The sequence below is a fragment of the Pleurodeles waltl genome, chromosome 9, assembly GCF_031143425.1.
Source record: "Pleurodeles waltl isolate 20211129_DDA chromosome 9, aPleWal1.hap1.20221129, whole genome shotgun sequence".
NCBI classification, from domain to species: Eukaryota; Metazoa; Chordata; class Amphibia; order Caudata; family Salamandridae; genus Pleurodeles; species Pleurodeles waltl.
This window is the reverse complement of record NC_090448.1, coordinates 382,696,299-382,714,868: the sequence shown is the minus strand read 5'-3', so window position 1 is coordinate 382,714,868 and position 18,570 is coordinate 382,696,299. Positions and strand designations below refer to the sequence as shown.

At 45.8% G+C, this 18,570-nt stretch overlaps 1 protein-coding gene across 8 annotated transcripts in view; it reads right to left on the bottom strand.

The window, feature by feature from the left end:
- RYR1 (ryanodine receptor 1) overlaps positions 1-18,570 on the bottom strand; it is a 1,068,376-nt gene that overhangs the window by 456,633 nt on the left and 593,173 nt on the right. For all 8 annotated transcript variants that reach the window (XM_069206982.1, XM_069206985.1, XM_069206986.1 and 5 more), the window contains exons 54-56: positions 1,996-2,139; positions 651-731; positions 60-135 (exon numbers count right to left, since the gene is read on the bottom strand). In XM_069206982.1, the coding sequence (XP_069063083.1) occupies positions 60-135; positions 651-731; positions 1,996-2,139 (301 nt within the window). The remainder of the gene's footprint in view (positions 1-59; positions 136-650; positions 732-1,995; positions 2,140-18,570) is intronic.

Here is an 18,570-nt window from a genome sequence, read left to right as displayed (position 1 = left end):
AAGGAAAGAGGACTGGAAGGAAAGCGAAGGGAAGGACCACTGGAGATGGAAGGACTCACCCTTGGACTCTAGCTCCAACTTCTTCTTGCGACCCCAGGTGTTATGGTAGTTCTCAGCGAGCTGTTCTGCCATAGACTGAAAAGAGGAGAAATAGCCAGAAGGTGAGATGTTTTGCACTGTGTGTAGACCAAAAAGAACAAGTAAAACAGGAAGGTACATTTGTTATAACATTCTAAATGTCAACTGCCTACTCTATTAATGGAGCAAATGAACGTTTATGATAGTACACCATTGCAAGCAGAAGTACATTAATGAGCATGGTTAATGCTCATAGACAGATGGGGACGTCAATAGAGTAACCACCTTATTTGTACTAGGGATATCGTTGGCTGACTGTACATTTCCATGCATGTTTGCATGAATGAATGAATCTTCTTCTCACAGACGAAGACAAAATGTAGGACTGGAAAATATTTAAAACTACAAAAAGTACATTGAACTACAGCTACAACTACTTACTATTATTTGCTATTGAAGTTCTGGCTCATAAATGACTCACCCGTCATTCAGATTATGCCTGCATGTCACAACTCATCTCCTAATCTACCAATGGAAAAGACAAACCCAATGTAAACAATGATAGGCTTTACCTGAAGCTCACGGGACAGCGTTGCTCCTGTCAAGTCAATGGGGGTTGGGCTAAATGTCTGGATGCTGGGGTCATAGGTTGCCTGAAACAAAAATTGGGAAAATAACTACTATTTGAAAAACAAACTTACTTTTTTAAACCTGCCCATTGTTGAGGCAAAAGGAGCAGAGGAAAATTAGACAATTATAGACACTCGGAGACAAAATGGCAAAGGCGAGTTGAGATTAAACAAGGCAGAATGTGCAGAGGATGAAACACAGCAATTGAGTTAATCGGAGAAGATATGAGTGGAAGGAAAAAGAAAATGAAAAAATGAAGGGAGAGAATATGACAGAAAGAATAAAGGGGAACGATCAGAGGACAAAGAGAATGTACACATAGAGGCCCTCATTTCAACCTTGGCGGTCTCCTCCAGGGGCCCCCGAGGTACCGGCGGGCCGAAGACTGCCAGTGTTGGTGGTCTTCTGCCAACCATATTATGACTGCTGGAAGCCCTTTTTTAGACGGAGAGCCACCAGCAGCCATACTGGCGGTCGGCGGTGAAGTGGAGGCTGCTCCACCGTCACCACTACGTCATCAGAACACTGCCCACCATAATACGACTCAGTATTCGGCGTGGTGGTGTTCTGGTGACGGGATGCTGGTGGTGGAGCAGCCCCATGGATCCCATTTCCTCCCGGAGGATCACCGGAACAGGTAAGGTGATCGTCCGTTAGAAGAGAGGGGTGAAGGGGGGGTTGTGTGTTGTGTGCATGCATGGGGGTTTGCGTGTGAGTGTGTAGAGGGGTTGTGTGAGTGTGTGTATGCATGCGGGCGGTGTAATGTGTGTGGTGGAAATGTAACTTGTATGTATGTGTGCATGTATGTGCGCGTGTACGTGTGTGAGTGGTGTGAGCGTGCGTGTAGGGGGTATATGTGGGGGTTTCAATGGGGGTGGAGGGGGTACTACTACCTTTGGGGTGTGGTAGGGGGGTCGTGGATGTTGGGGAGGACTCAAGGGAGGGGAAGACCTCAATCAGTGCCAGGGAACAAATTCCCTGGCACTGATGGTGCATACCGCCATGGATTTCGTGGCAGTTGAAAACCCCACTAAATCCATGGCGGTATGCGGGGTCCTGATATGGCCGGCAGACTAGTGACGGCCGCCGGGCTGGAGTCCGTTGTCTCCAGCCTGGCGGTCCTTGGCATATGCCAAACCGCCAATGTCATAATGGGGCGGTAATGACCACCGGCCTGTTTGCGGTCTTACCGCCCTATTTGCGCCATCCACCAGGGTTGTAATGAGGGCCAGAGTGTTTAAAGGTACCTGGCTTTAGGAACAGAAGAATGAATGAGAAATAAATTGCCTGAGCAGTCTGTGAGATCTTTCGGGACTTTGTTTTCTTTTCAGTCTTCTCCTCTTCTCCTTCTCGGGCTTTCTCTACTGTCCATTCCCAGGCAATCATGGCTTTCAATGACTCCTTGATGGGCCAGCGGTAGATCTCTTTATCCTGCAGAAAAAAATAATTCTGGTGTTACAAAAGAAACTTGCTAGGAAGTCAAATTAAAAGAACCAAGGGGCAAATGCCACTGGCACTTTCAAAGGCAAGGGTTTCAGAGGTTAAAACAGGCTGAAGAGAATACTAAAGGTATGGAGCAGAAAAAATGAAATATGGTACTAAAGAAAGAAAGCCTATGAGTTATAAAAGGTCTATAACTCGGCAGAGGCTATGCACAGTGCAGATCTCTTCTTCGCACTACCTGAACTGCTTGAAAATCCACCTCCATTTTCCTTACTCTGACATCTTACTCTTCATGGCATTAACAGTGCTTCTGTCGAATGCTACCCGAAAAAATCATAAGCTACCTTTGATAAACAACAAATCAAAAGCAACTCAGAAGGCTTTCAAAGGTAACCCATCCCAATGCATGCCTGAAACTACAGAGCAAGTGAGAAGATAGTCTATTACAGGTGTGCTTCTTCATAGCTTACATGTTGTAGGAAAGTTGTGTACTCTTTTAAATTTCATTATCCTAATTGTCGTTTATATCCAGCACTGCCTGTCCACAGATAGTAAGCAGTAAATGTGCATCCAATACACTTTCAAAAAGAAGTCACTCAACCCTCTAAAGCTTCATATTCAATAAGGAGGAGGTCACGACTCAAAGTTGCTGCTCAAACTGAAAGTTTCTGCGACAGGTGTGTAGATCTGTCCTTTCCAGTGAAGTCACATTTACCTGTAGTGCAATGAGGAGCACCATGTTGCCCTAAAACCCCTTTATATGCCTACTGCTCCTTCATTGCCGCAGCCAGCACTATACTTAAATCCCTGGTGGCCCCAGATACACATTTTATTTCCTCTGCTGCATGTGAGCAAGCCAAGTACATGCTGCTGTTACTTTCTTGGCACGGCAGAGGCACAGTCAGCTTAACTGACACGACAAGAAGAAGTTGTCTTGGAGAACCCAGTTATAGAAACAAAATGATATCGAGCTCAAGCCAACCCTGTGCTGTGATACTAGCCCTTGTTATATATGTTTATATCCCCTGGTGATAGCCCCAGCTACTGTAAGTTAGTCCAAACACCCATTAAATATTTTGGTATAGAATTCCACTGGGGCCCTGTGCCCCATCATCACTGGTCAGACTATTTTGAGGGTATTCACCTTGCTAATGTGGTCTCAAGACCTGCCTCTGTTGATTCAAGTGAGTGTTACGATGCTGGTGGGGGCAGGTCAAACACTGATGAAAAGTAAAAAAGCCTTTAACTGAACAATATTTGAGTATTGTTAAGGGGAGAGACACCTGTGTATGTCTCCTGGACCAACAACATGTGTGAGGTTCCAGAAGACCCTATCCATATTCCGGGTGGGATGCAACTGAGATGTGGGTCCCTTCCACCAGCAGAGAAATTTACATCTGCAGGATAGATCAGTCAAACAGCCCATCCGCCGGACCTGGCTGACCAGACAATAGAGCTTATTGAACGTATGGAGGGGTGCCCACCAAGCAGCCTAGCAAATATCCAGAACAGGCATGCTGCATGCCAGCACAATGTTGGTAGCTCTAATGGAATGAGCATGTAAACCTTCTGAGTGTTGCTTCCTCACCACCCTGTAACTGATTTGAATGCATAACACAATCCACTGTGAGATGGTTCTCTTCTGCACTGCGTTTCCATATTGGAGCCAGAGAAACTGACAAAAAGTTGGCTGTCCAGTTGGTAATCATTCATCCAATCTATATTCATCATAGAGGACCCTCTTAGGGTCTAGATAGAGGAGCCATGCCTACTCCTCGGAGGTCTGAGGCGGTGTGTAGAAAGCCAGCAGGGAGACAGCTTTCTTCATGGCCATAACATCACCCACACAAGTGAGGGAACTTCAAGCCTTGTTTGTACAACTAACATACACTTATTTCTACCAAGATAAATTGGTCTTAGGGACGAAAGTACGATTATCCACTATTGGATCTTTCATAGATTCACATGCTTAAATATTCCCCGTCGTCGAAGTAGGAGTCTCACGGTCAGTGCTTAATTTGTAAACAAAAAGGTGCCGGTGTCCAAAGCCCTCTTCTTAAACACGCGGCTGCTGCAATTAAATGTGGGAACACCGAATACAGAGGCGACGCAATCATGAAGCCATTTCGGGCCTCTTTAACCCATACAAAGCCACCCCCTGCCCCTTCAGCTCACTCTAGCAGCTTTCTGTTTTCTCCCTTTGTGACGCTTTTTCATTTTTCTCTTCCTCCGTCTTTCCCATAAGTGTCTTTTGCTCGCAGCAAATGCTTGAGGCAGAAGAATAAGCCCGGCGCTCAAACTAAGTGCCGGTGCTCAGCACCGGAAACAACAAGTACAAATTAAGCACTGCTCACGGTATCCTATAAAGCAGTATACAATAACCACAGAGGCTACAGTGCAAATAGGCCTTAAATGTGCTAGTCTATCCTTGTCCTTTTTTTAAATGGAATAAACTTCAACCATAACCAATCAGGCAACATCACCCTCTAGAACACTCCGAAAAGAAGCTCCCTTCCTCAGATTTTCAGCACTAGAGTGAATTATGTATCCTGAGTTAGTAAAGGGAGCCTCTAAGGGGAGGAGAGTGGGTAGCATGTGAATCTATGAAAGATACCAATACTGGATAGCTGCAGTTACAGGTAAGTAACTAATTTCTTATCCAATATTGGATCTTTCATAGATTCACATGCTTGAATCAGAATAACCAGCAGTATTAACTATGTAGTATAATAAAATCGTAGTAGATAGTGGGTATGAAAGACTTTTCTACTTCATATATCATAACTTATATAGAGTAGTCATAATAACGCAAAACTGTATCCAGACATGTTTGGCTTATAAACAGTAACAATAATAATAATAATAATAATAATAATAATAATAGACATAATCACCGGTATTAGAAATAAAATTCTTCATTACCATAGAGGCTCACCTTACTGGAACAGATGACGTAGGACTGCTTGGCACACTGCCGCATCAGTTCTATGTGTGGACTGGAGGCAGTAGTGCTTTTTGAATGTATGGGTACTCTTTCAAGTAGCAGCACTGCATATCTGTTCTAACAGAACTCCATCAAACAGAGCAGCAGCGGTGGATACTGCCCTTTTTTAATGTGCTTTAGGCCGCCTTTCTAGAAGTTTTCCTGCTGCAGAATGGCAGAACTGAATGGTTGCCGATAGCCATCTTGCTATCATTGTCTTTGTAACTGCAGTGCCCAGTTGCCCAGGTCCATAAGACAGTAATAATTGATCAGACTTGCAGAAAGTTTTAGTTAGTTTAAGATAGAACTTAAGATATCTCTTCACATCCAATGTGTGGATGGATTTTTCTGCTGGTGATGTTGGTTTGGGAAAATATGTCTGGAGAATAGCTGGTTGATTGAGATGAAATTAAGAAGGAACTTTAAGAATGAATTTTGGATTCATTTTGAGAATGACGAAATCCTCAGTAAAATGCAGAAAAGATTTTTGTGTAGTCAAAGCTTGGATTTCACTGACTCTTCTGGTGGAAGTGATCGCTAGTATGAAAGCTATCTTCCACGTAAGAAACTTGAGGTCTGCCTTATGGATAGGTTCAAACTGAGATTTCATTAATTGTGAGAGTACAACATTAAAATGCCATTCAGGGGAAGACAACATTGCTGGAGGAAAGACCCTGAATAAACCTCTCATGAATTGCTTAATTAGTCGTGATGAACAAAGGGAGGCCGTGTCTCAAGAGAATCTGTATGTTGAAATTGCTGCACTTTCACTGAGGAATGCACGAGCCCGGATTTCACTAGCATTAACAGGTAAGGTAATATTTGTTCTGAAGAGGCCTCATATGGGTGTAAGTTATGTTGCTGACACCAACAACAGAACTGCTTCCATTTAAGTCGATATGTTTTGTTTGCACTGTCTGCTCTCACTTTAGAACGGATGGGCCAGATGCACCAAAGGATTTTACCCATTCTGTGTCTATGGGAAAAAGCTTTCGTACATATGGCCCTATGTTTCTACATTCTGGAGTGATCCTCAGATGCTGGAGCTCATGGAATTCAGGAGCCATGCACGCAAGTGCAGTGATGTCAGATCTGGATGCAATATCTCCCCTTGATGCATTGATAGTAGCATTGGAGTTGGTGGGAGAAGTATCGATGTGGCTTCTGACATTAGAAGAAGCTTCATGTACCAGAACTTCCTAGGCCATTTAAGAGCGATTAGTATTGGGCAACAGGATTCCGCCTTCATCTTGGCTAATACTTTGGGAATTAATTTGATGGGGGGAAATGCGTATGCATAGATCCTGGACCATCTCATCGAAGGGGAATTCCCTCAAGACCGTGGAAGAGGATACCGAATTGCATAAAATTGGCATTTGGTATTCCAGTTCGTTGCAAAAAGATCTAGAGTTGGCCTCCTCCATGTTGCAAATATTTTGCCTAGTTGGGCTTGATTCAGTTCCCATTCGTGACAGTCGCTGTTGGCCCTGCTGAGTGCATTCGCCAATGTGTTGTGTGCTCCTGAGATGTGTTCGACCGTCAAGGAGATGGTGTGGCTTGCTAGCCAGTTCCATAACTCCTGGGCTTCTTGTGAGAGTGTTAAAGATTTTGTGCCTCCCTGCTTGTTGATATGATACATGCTGGTTGTGTTGTCTGTCCGCACCAGCACTCGAGATTCTTTTATCCTTGGGAGGAATGCCTGCAATATGAGGAAGATGGGTTAGAGTTCCAAGCTGTTGATGTGCATCAGCTTTTGATGGTTTGACCATTTCCCTGGATTTGCAGATCCTGGAGATGACCTCCCCATCCTTCCATTAATGCATCTGTCGTAATTATAAACTGTGGGACTAACTGAATATATGTGCAGCCTTGAGAAAGATGAGACTAGTGAGCCCACCAGTCCAATGCCTTTATCTTTGGCGTAACAAAAAAGTGATCTTCGAACAGTCCTTGTGATTGGTTCCACTGAACTTGTAATTCCTCCTCCAACTGTCTCATTTTGATACATGCATTTAGAACTAGGTTGATTGTGGAAGATATCATACCTAGGAACGATTTGTACAACCTCATTGAAATGGACTTTCTTCTTGATATTACTGTGGCCAAAGACATCAGCCGATTCTGTTGTTCCTGTGTAAGGAAAGCCCTGTTGTGCTGCATGTCCAGAACAGCTCTGAGAAATGTAATGCTCTGAGTGGGTATTGTGAATAATGTTCTTTTGTTGACTGTGAGACCTAATTTTTGAAAGAGCGTAAGGAAGTCCTTTGTCGCTTTGAGCATTTTTTTGGAGTTGATGCTTTTAGTAGCCAGTTGTCTTGGTATGGAAAAACCTGATGACCTTGCTTCCTGAGAATGGCTGCTACTGGCGCTAAACACTTGGTGAAAATGCGTGGGGCTGACCTGAGTTTGAAGGGAAAGACTCAAAACTGATAGTGAGTACCAACCACTGTGAACCGAAGATACTTGCGATGCTTGGGATGAATGGGGATAGGAGAGTAAGCATTGTCCAAGTCTAGAGATGTCACATAGTGTCCGTTGTTTAGGAGATTTAATATGTCTGATGTTAGATGTCGCAAGTCTCGAATAGGTCTCCATTCCCCAGTTTTCTTTCGCACGAGGAAAAAAACGTAATAGAATCATTTTCCTTTCTGAGCCATCAGAACTTTCTCTTTTCCTTCTTTGTGAAGCATCAATTTGGTTTCTTTTTTTCAATAAGTGAAGATGAGGCGAATGTGCCTTTTTTTGCCCCTACTTGATGCTGGGAAGGATGAACTGCTGGTACTTGGACTGGGTCACTGCTTACGTCCCCTGGATTGATGTGAGGTTCTCTGACGAGTTCCCTGTTTAAAGAAAACCGCCGTAGTTGGTTGTCGAAACGTTTGTGGTGCTCTATATTGAGATTGGTAAGGCTGAAACTGTTGGTAGCGGTAGTATGAACCTCTATAGGTGGAAACACCTGGCCCCTTGCCCCTCTGAAAGGCAATATTCTATACTGCAAGGCATCTAGTGATTTAGCGGTGTCAGTGTCTGTTTTAATGGCAAGAAGAGCTTCGTCTATGTGTTTGCTAAAGAGCATAACCCTGTCATAAGTCATATCCAGAATCTTCATTTGCACTTCAGGTCGAAATGAAGTGGCTTTGAGCCAACCCTGTTGCCTCAGAACAGCGGGGCCTGCCAGCTGCCTAAACCCTGTTGAGGCGATGTCCATGGCAGTGTCAATAATTTCAGAAGAGGCTCTTTTTCCTTCTTGTAAGATCTTTTTTGCGTCCTGTTTTTGGCCCTCTGGAATGAGATTCATCATAGATTTGATGTTGGACTACGTCTGCCAATCATATCGTGCCAGGATAGTAAAAACTTTAGCAGCCCTTACTGTAACGGACGACATGAGGGAAAATCTTTTGCCTATAGTGTCAATGTGTCGTCTGTCTCTATCTGGTGGTACTGAGATGGGAGCTGCTCAATTTTTAGATCTTCTCTGCACAGCTTGAGAAACTACAGAATCCGGCCTAGGGTGTCCCGTGAGGCATGCAGGTGAATCCTCAGGAGCCCTGTATTTTTGGTCAATATGGGGTAGGACTGCTGGCACTGTAGCAGGGTTCTTCATTAATCTAATACCCTCCTGTCATAAGTGGTCAATGATGGGGATGGACCTTACTGATTTCCGTGCCTGGTCCTTGAAATCAAATAAGAAGCAATCAGAATGCTTCACTACAATGGGTAGGTGAAATCTTTCCGCTGCCCTTTCCATAATACAATGAAACCCCCCCACTTGTCTTCCAGAGGGGAATCAGCCAGAGGGTGTTGAGGTGGAGATGGAGTAGGGATGATTTAATTTCACCTTCTTCTCTGGCCTCATCCTCCAGTGTGGAATGATTGTCTCTAGGAGGGGAGACAGAACGTGGTGGTGTCATTCTAGGCATAGCTGGAGGCGGTATATTTGATGTTGGAGTAGAAACTGTACATGGAGGGGTTGACTGTGGTACCCCTGTCTGTGGCGGGAAGCGCCGCCTGTAGTCTGACAACATCTCTAGGAGGGGAGACAGCACGTGGTAGTGTCATTCTAGGCATAGCTGGAGGCGGTATAGTAGATGTTGGAATAGAAACTGTACATGGAGGGGTTGATGGTGGTACCCCTGTCTGTGGAGGGAAGCGCCGCCTGTAGTCTGACAACATCTCTAGGAGGGGAGACAGCATGTGGTGGTGTCATTCTAGGCATAGCTGGAGGCGGTATATTTGATGTTGGAATAGAAACTGTACATGGAGGGGTTGATGGTGGTACCCCTGTCTGTGGTGGGACGCACCGCCTGTAGTCTGACAACATGTCTTGAAGATCCTCTACTAGCGAGCGAGGCATAAATACATGCTCCTGAGAGCGATGGGATTCCGGATAGTACTGTTGGTGCTAGGTGTACTTATGTGTAGAGAGTTGACAAAAGTATCCCTCAAAGTCCTGACTTTGGTCACCCTCATAATACTCTTCCTCTTGATATGTAACATGGAGCTCTGAAGGACTATGAGCGGGTCCTTCCTCATCTGACTCCTCCATGTCTATAAGGTGACTTGGGAGAAAGGGTGAAATGTTTGCTGTGTATGCCAGGGTAGGTTTGTAGAATGTTTTCATTTTTTATCTTGTCGACGGTGTCTCTCGACGGTGGTATCGTCTTCAGTGGTATTGTTGGGAGCGTTGACGGTGAGGTTGCTGACGGCGTCGTTGAAGAGGTCATAGGCACTGACAATGTCAACGGCATAGTGTTTACCGCTGTCGTCGGAGAAACCGTTGTCGCTGGAAGTGAAGTGCCTGTCGTCTCTGAGGTTCTCGTGGACGATATTGGAACCTGAAGTGAAGATGGGGTCGTCGTCAATGTAGATGGTCTCGTCGATGATACAGTGGTGACGGTCGTCATTGACGATGTTGCCATCGACAGTGATTTCGTCATCGACGGCGTTAGGAAAGGAGATTTTTCTCCTGTCGTCGACGTGTCTGAGGCAACTTTAACTTTTTGCTTTTGTGGTTTACATGGGGTAGCTGGAGCAGATTAAGCTACCTCTGTAGAGGATTGTTTTTCTTTTTCTCTTTTCTTAGAATCCCTCGACTGGTGGTGAATTTTAAGGAATTTTCTGCTCTCCTCGGAAGTTCCCTCCACAGATTTAGCCCTTTTATGTGACTTAGGGGCAGAGTCGCTATCTTCATCAGAAGATGTTTTTTGGGCTTTAGTTTTCTGTAGCCACAGCAATAATCTGCTTTCTCTGTCTCTCAAAGTCTTAGGTGGAAAAGTATGAGAGATTTTGCATTCCTTTGCCTTATGAGTAGGGTAAAGGTAATAAATAAAAAAATTATGTGGATCATCCACATAGACTCTCTTTTTCCCACAGGTCTTGCAGGGACGAAAGAGGCCTTTAGAATCAGACATAATTGGAATAAATTAAAGTCCAAACCTTTTTTGAATTTGTGGAAAAAACTGAGCAGAGCTCGGGGAGACTCCCTTCACACTCAACGTGCGGTGAAAATCTGAGGAAGGGAGCTTCTCTTGGGAGTGTTCTAGAGTATGCTGTTGCCTGAATGGTTATGGTTCAAGTTTGGTCCATTTAAAAAAAGGACATGGACAGACTAGAAAATGTAAGGCCTATTTGCATTGTAGCCTCTGTGGTTATTGTATACTGCTTTATAGGATACCGTGGGACTCCAACTTCGACAACGGGGAAGATTCAAGCATGTGAATCTATGAAAGATCTAATAGTGGATAATCGTACTTTCATTCCTAAAACCAATTTATCTTGGTAGAAATAAGTGTATGTTAGTTGTACAAACAAGGCTTGAAGTTCCCTCACTTGTCTGGGTGATGTTATGGCCATGAAGAATGCTGTCTTGATAAACAGCAGATGGAGGGACAGCTGTGCATCAGTTCAAAGAGAGCATACATCAGGTAGGTAGGGATCAGATTAAGGTCCCACTGTAGCACCACAAAAGGAGTTGGCAGTACAACATGGATCAGCCCCTTCAAAGGAACGCATCACAACAAGTGATTTCAAAAGTGGTGGTTGATATGGCAAATGCAAGAATGCCGAAAGGGCTGAAAGATAAGCCTTAACTGTTACCACAGCAAGCTCTTGCTAGGCCAACAACAGGAAAAGTAAAAAAAAATCAGATAGCTGTGCATTCAAAGGTTGGATGTTACAGAAGGAACACTAAACAACAAACGTGTTTAGCGTCCTGTGTAAACAGTTTTAGTAGATGGAAACTTGGCAGCCAAGATAACGTCAACCACTTTGGGAGGAAGATCAAACGCCATCAACTTTTGCCGTTCAATCTCCACTCTTGGAGCTGTAGGCTGTGCTGGCCCAGCTGCAGGACCTGGCCCTGCTGCTGTGACAGAAGGTTATCCCAAAGGGGCAGTCGTATCAGAGGACAAAAACTCATAGCCAGAAGTTCCGAGTACCACACTCTCCTCACACAGTCCGGGCCACTAAGATAACTTGGAAAGGGTCTTTCTTGTTTTTTTTTCAACAGAACACAAGAGGTATGAGTGGAAAGGTGAACATGAGTCCTGTGTTCCAGTTCATGAGAAGGCTTCTTGAGAGAGAACTGCCTGAGGAACTCCAAAGTGCAAATGTTTGGACACTGCACATTCTCCGTTTTGGTGAATAGATTGAGCCAGGGTGATTCCCACTGTTTGATGATGCCTTGCACAACCTCAAAGTAAGCTGCCATTTATGATCCTATAAGCATCACTGATTTTGCCCACCCTGATGTTAAAAGACCCTGCCAGGTGTTGGGAGATGAGGGAGATGCCCTGAGTGTTCAGTCATTCCCAAAGACTAGGAGCCTTGTGGCACAGGACCCACGACTCCATGCCATCTTGTCTGTTGCACTATCACAAGGTGGTTCTGTTGATCATGAGCACCTTTATACTTTCTCCCTTGATTACTGGGAGGAATGCTTTCAGTGCCAAGCAAACTCCATGCAACTGCAGCAAGTTGAGGTGGAGGCAGGTCTCTGTCAGAGACCAGAGTTCTGTCATCTCTACCTCTCCTAAAGACTCCCCCAACCCAGCAACAATGCATCTATCACAACTTTTAGCTCTGGGTGGATACAGAGAGGGGTCTGCCTCTGGTCAAACTGTGGTCGAGCAGCCACCACTGGAGGTCTTTTGCGACCCTAGATTGCCTCTTATGGGTCCCTATGGTGCTGAGCACACTGAGACTCCAGATCCCACTGTAGAGCCTGCATGTGCCAACTGCCATGGTCCACAAGCAGGATGCAGGAGGCCAAGAGGCCCAGAAGCCTCAGAGTGCTCTTAGTGGGGTCCAGGGTTGAAACATCAGGATCATAGTCTGAATGTCCTGAATCCATTGAGGTGGAGGAAAAGCTTGAAAGAGAACCATAACCAGGATACCCTAATAAAGAGGAGCTGCTGTGAATGAGTCAGGGTTTACTTCAGCATGTTGAAGGAGAAACCCAATGATGTCAACAGGTTGGCCATTATTTGTAAATGGCTCATGACTGTTTGATGCAAACTTGTCTTCATTAGACAGTCATCGAGGTATGGGAGGACTAGTATTTCCAACCTTTAAGACTGAGGTGCACAAGACCAAAAATGAGCACAGAGAATTGAAGGTGCTCCTGAACTACCTGAAAGTGCAGATAACGTTTGTGGGATATCAGAATAGGATGTGAAAATAGGCACCTTGCAAATCCAGCTCCACCATTCAGTCTCCTGGATACAGTGAAGGCAGAGCATGGGCCAGGGTGAGCATGCAATGGTGAATAGATCGAGCCAGGGTTTTCCCCTCTATTGGATGATACTCTGTGCTAACTCACACTGAGCTGCCATTTGTGATACACTACCATATCCAGTGCCATCATACAGTCTCCTGGGTCCAGGGAAGACAGGTCATGTGCCAGGATGATCATTTTGAACTTGTCCTTCTGGACGACATTTATAGACATGGGATGGGACAAAAATCTCCATCCTTATTTGGCCCCAGAAAAAATGGGAGAAATAACCAGTCCTGCACTCCTGATCTCTGAAGCTGGTACCCTCTCAAGTGCTCCCTTGGCTAGGAAAGCCTGAACTTCACCATGGAGTATGGAGAAGGTGTACTCTGGGAAGTGTTTTGGTATGGGTAGCATGTCCAGGGGATATGACAGGAAGAGTACTGGATCTGGACAATCTATTGGTTGGAGGCGATGCTCCTCAACCCAAGAAGTTAGAAGATGATACAATCTCAAACCAGGCAATCCTGAGTGGCAGAGGGTGAACCAAACATGTTTGCAGCAGCTGCAGGAGGGAGGAGACTGAGATTTAGCTAGGTCATTGAGCCTAGAGGCCTGGACACTGACCCTGATCCCCGACATTTACCTCGAAGACTCAGAAGCCTGTGGCTGCTGGGGCCCATGATCTCACTGCCTCTGCTGGAATCCCCTAACAAAGCCTTGAAAGCAACAAAATTGCTGTAGGGGTCTGCTGACCCAGCAGCGCTAGGCCTAGATAGCAAGGAGTAACTTGCTCTGTTTGAACCTGCAGAGTCCACCTTCACTCCTAACTGCAAAGAGCTGTCAAAGGGCATATCCACCAAGGATTGTTGGACATCCAAAGGGAAACCCTGGATTCAATCCATGCATGGTGCCAAAACATCACACTGGTCCTTACTGCCCTACACAGACAGAGGGTTATATCCAAGCCCAAGCAAATTGGGCACTTCACTGCACCCTGACCTTCCATTATAACGTCTTTTAGGGTTGGTCGGACGTCATCTGGGATAGCTGGCAAGATATCTGCCACTCTGTCCCACAACACATGCAAGCACTTGCAAAGAAGGCAAAACATGGTAATGGAAGGTGTTGTATGGAAGGCATTATGGTGGAGGCGACTCATGGACGTCTGTACCATCAAGCTCTTCAGAATGGGTTGCTGCAATAGAAAAGCTGGATCCTCAGGAGCAGGCCTTAGCTGCTTCACCACTTGCCTACTAACTGTAGGACAAGATCCTTTCTTCATCCAGGTGCCACCAGTACATCAGTCAGGGCATTGTTAAATAGAAGTAGAGGCTTTTGGTTGATTTGTCCAGGGCTGAGGACCTCAGTGAGGACATTTGTTTTACTTCTACTGTGGGAAGAGTAAGACCCAAAAACTCTGCTGCCCCCCTGATTACCCTAGTGAAAGAGTTGTATTTGTCTGCTGTCATAGCTTGGTTTGGGGAAGACGGACCAATGTCTGGAGAGGTGACCTGGCCACTGGCATTCTATAAACAATCAAATATCTTCTCTTCATTTGTAAAGGGCATTTTCATCGCCATTGTCATCGTCATCATATGGAGTGCATGTCTCTGGATCCAAGTAAGTGTAATCGTATGCTATTTGGGGCCTTGGTATTGGTGAAAGGTGGGTCTCAGGTTCTGATAACACAGTGTTGGCAGCAAGACTCAGGCAACGGCTTTGGATACAATACCTGGGGCAGTCCTGGACACTGCTTCAGGGCTAGTGTCAGAAGAACTGAGCTCAAAGAAAGTGGAGCACTCAGCATTTGAGATAGATCTTCCGGCGGTAACCCAACTGCAGGCCAGCTCGGATCCTTAGGGCCCAAGGTGTTCCAGAGGGATCCAGAGGGATATCGAAAATTTTATTCAAGGCTTCCTTCAGCTCACGGATCTGTTTTGGCATTGCAGATCTCCTGGGTTGGGGCAGATCGGGAGCAGGATAAAATCGCTTCTGAGACAGGGGAACAGCTCTGCAGCTGAGAGGTACTGGGGATGTTGCACGACTCTGAGTGTTGTATGTGGAGGGTGGATGGAGACTCATGCCTGGACTTCTTGTGGGTTTTTGAAATTTCTTCTACTTACCCGACCCTGCAATGACCAGTTGCAATATTGGCCTCAGGAGCGGCAGCGTGTCAGCACCACCCACAACAACCAGGACTAGTTCCTCAGCTTCTAGTGGAGTTCAGCAGCAGCAAGTTTGGCTTCACTGTCACGGATGCCCTTGCAAATTATTTTTGTGCAGCAGTCACTACACTGCGTTGTGTTTTGAGCTGAGGCATCAGAGGCAGATGATATGGCTATCTGTTACTGACATTGGTTAATGAACGTCTTGAACCACGTGGATTCGATAAGCTTTAGATCTGTGTTGGAAGGCACGAAAAGAAAGGAAATTATGTCAACGCATGGAGGGGGTCCAGATATAAGTGCCTTGACATCACAGCTGGGGTGGGTTAGATTCTACATGGATCCACACTACACCCCATATCGATGCCCAAAGTAATTGCTTCTAAAGCTTCCAAATCCAGTCTGGTGCATGGGGAAATTCACAAGGTGATGAATCTGAAGTTAGGAGTCTCTGTCTGAAACCGCACATAGTGTCTCACCCCCTTATCCTGGCCTTGGTGGAATGAGCTCGCATTCCTTACAGAGGCTGCTTTTTGGCCCACACGAAACTGATTTTAATGCAGAACATGGTGCAACTGGAGTCTGTCCGTTTCTGCATGACCGTGCCTTTTTTCACTCCACTTAACACCACAAAAACTGATCACCCACTCAGTGTTCTCTGGTACTATCAGTGTAGAAGCTCAGAGCCCTTTTGGGGTCCAAGCAATGGAGTTTCTCCGCCTCCTCAGAAGGGTGAGGTGAAGCATAGAACGCATACGAGGTGATATTTTGATCGACGTGGAATGACATCACAACTTTCGGCAAGAAGGATGGTTGCACTCGCAGAACCAGTCTGCCTGGAGAGATAGTGATGTTGAGAGGGTTAAAAGAGATTTTGAAGCTCCCTCTCCGTGCAGAAGTTATATACAAGGGACAGCTGTGAAATAGCTCAAAGGGAGTACACATAAAATATGTCAGGACCAAGTTAAGGTCCCGTTTTGGCATGACAAAAAAAGATGAGGAAACAGATGTAGGCCTTTCAAAACTTGCATCACAGCAGGTGATTTAAACTAAGAAGGCTTGTCAGGTAAAAATAAAAAAGCTGAAAGAGCTGAAAGGTACACTGTAACTGTGCCTGGAGCAACACCTTGCTGGGTGAGGGACAAAACAAACAACAAAACGTCAGATTACTTTGCTTGGAGAAGGTCAACCTGGTGCCACACCAAACCACAAATTTGTCCCAATAAGAAGTGTATGCTGTCTTTGTTAAAGGATGCCTGGCTGCTAAGAAGACATCAACCATCTAAAGAGGAAGGTTGAAGCTGTTCAGCTGTTGTCGCTCAATGTCCAAGCATGAAGGTGGAGATTGTGAAGGTCCGGGTGCCGAATCCCACCCCGTTGCTATGACAGCAGATCCTTTCAGAGGGGCAGCCTGATTGGAGGACAGATGCTCATACCAAGGAGTTCTGAATTCCACACTATCTGTGCCCACTCCAGAGCCACTAGGATGACTTGGGACCACTCTGTCCTGATCTTCTTCATAACCCAGTGCATAAGAAGTATCAGTGGAAAGGCATACAAGAGTCCTGAGTCCCACACTGGGTGGAATGTGTCTCATAGTAAGAGACACCTTGGAATCTTATACAGAATTGCTTACAGTGCATGTTCTTGTGGTGGCAAACAGATTGAGCATAGGTTCTCCCCATTTGCAAAAGAGACAGTGCATCACTTCCAGGTGCAATTCATATTGTGATCTAGGCGTCAGTGACTGAGTTCTTTCATTTTGACATCAAAGATCCTGTCAGGTAGTTCACCACCAGGGAAATTCCTTGATGGTCCGGTGATTTCCTGAGGCACAGGGTCCATGAACCACCTTGACCTGTGTTTTGCAACACCACATAGCAGTGGCGTTGTCCACTAGCACTTGCAACAGCCCCTGTTTTATGGATGAAAAGGAAGGCTTTCCATGCCAAGCAGATGCCTCTCAGCTCCAGAAGGCTTATACGGGGCCAGGAGACCAGAAGTGTTCCCAGATGGTCGCCCCAATCCAGAAGTGATGCATCAGTCACTACTGTCAGCTCGAAGTGAGGTAGGGAGAGAGGTTTGTCGCTGATCCAGTCGCAGTCCAGTAACCACCACTGTAGATCTTTTGCAGTCTCCTGTCAAATCTGGCCTTGGTCTGACAGGTCCCTTTGATTTCGGGCCCACTGAGACTGCAGATTGCACTGCAGAGCCAGCACGTGTCATCTTGTGTGTTTGACCAGCTAGATGCAGGAGGCCATCAGTCCCAGCTGCTTCAGAGTTGAACTCACTGAAATCCAGGACAGTGCCTCAACGATCGAGATCATAGCCTGAATGTCCTGGACTCTCCTTTCTGGATGAAAGGCGCAAAGCCAAACTGTGTCCAGAATGGGTCAGATGAAGTGGAGCGTTCAAGAACGATTCAGGTGTGACTTTGGCAAGTTGATAGTGAACCCTAAATATGATAGGAGGTTCGCTGTAGTCTGGGGATACTTGACAACTGCCTGAGGTGATACTGTTTTCAACAGCCAGCCATTCAGGCAGGGAAGACTGGGATCCCTGACCTTCAAAGGTGTGCTACTTCCACCACCATCACTTTCGTGATCACCAGCGGGGTACTGGTAAAACCAAAGGGGAGCACAGTGAATGAAAATGCTCCTGCCCCACCAAGAACAGGAGGTAGTGAGATTGGGCCTGAATAACAGGTATATGGAAACAGGCGTCCTTCAAATCCAATGTCACCATCCAGTCTCTAGGGTCGAGCCCAAATAAGACCTGTGCTGAAGAGACCATCTTAAATTTGCCCTTTGGGAGGAAGGTGCTGAGAGGGTATAGATCTAAAATAGGATGAAGATCTCCGTCCTTCTTTTGGACCAGAATGTAGCAGGAATAACAACCACAGCCCTCTTATGTTGCCAGGATTCTCTCAATAGTCTCTTTGGACAAAAGGGCTTCCGCTTCCTGTCATAAGATGGACAGATAGTCCTCTGTCCGTCATTCTGGGAGCAATGGAGGGTGCTGTAAACTGGCTGTGAATGGTAAGGTGTATCGCTTACAGACAACCTGCACAACCCACATGCCTGATGTTATGGCTTGCCAACCTGGTAATAATCAATGGAATCTGCATCCAAATGGTTGGCTGTGCTACACTAAGAGAACTTCTAAAAGGGGTTTGGATGGCGCGGTCATTGGACTATCCCTGACTGCTGGGTTAGTGGTTGTCACGGTCTCGGCCACAAAACTATTGGGAACCTTGCTGAGGTTGAAACAGCTGTTGGTATGGGGTACCTCTGCTCAACCATGAAAGGACCAATGAGGTTGATGCGGCTGGTGAGGCAGAGCAGGGAAGCCCAGGGAGCATGCTGTGGCCCTGCACTCTTTGAAGTGCTCCAAAGCAGAAATTGCCTTGTGCCCAAAATGGCGAGTCTCGTCAAAGGGCATGTCCATAAGAGCTGACAGGATATCCCTGGAAAAAACTGTCAACCGCAGCAATGGGTGATGACAAATGGCAATATTAATTCCAATGGTTCACCCAATGGAATCCATGATATCCA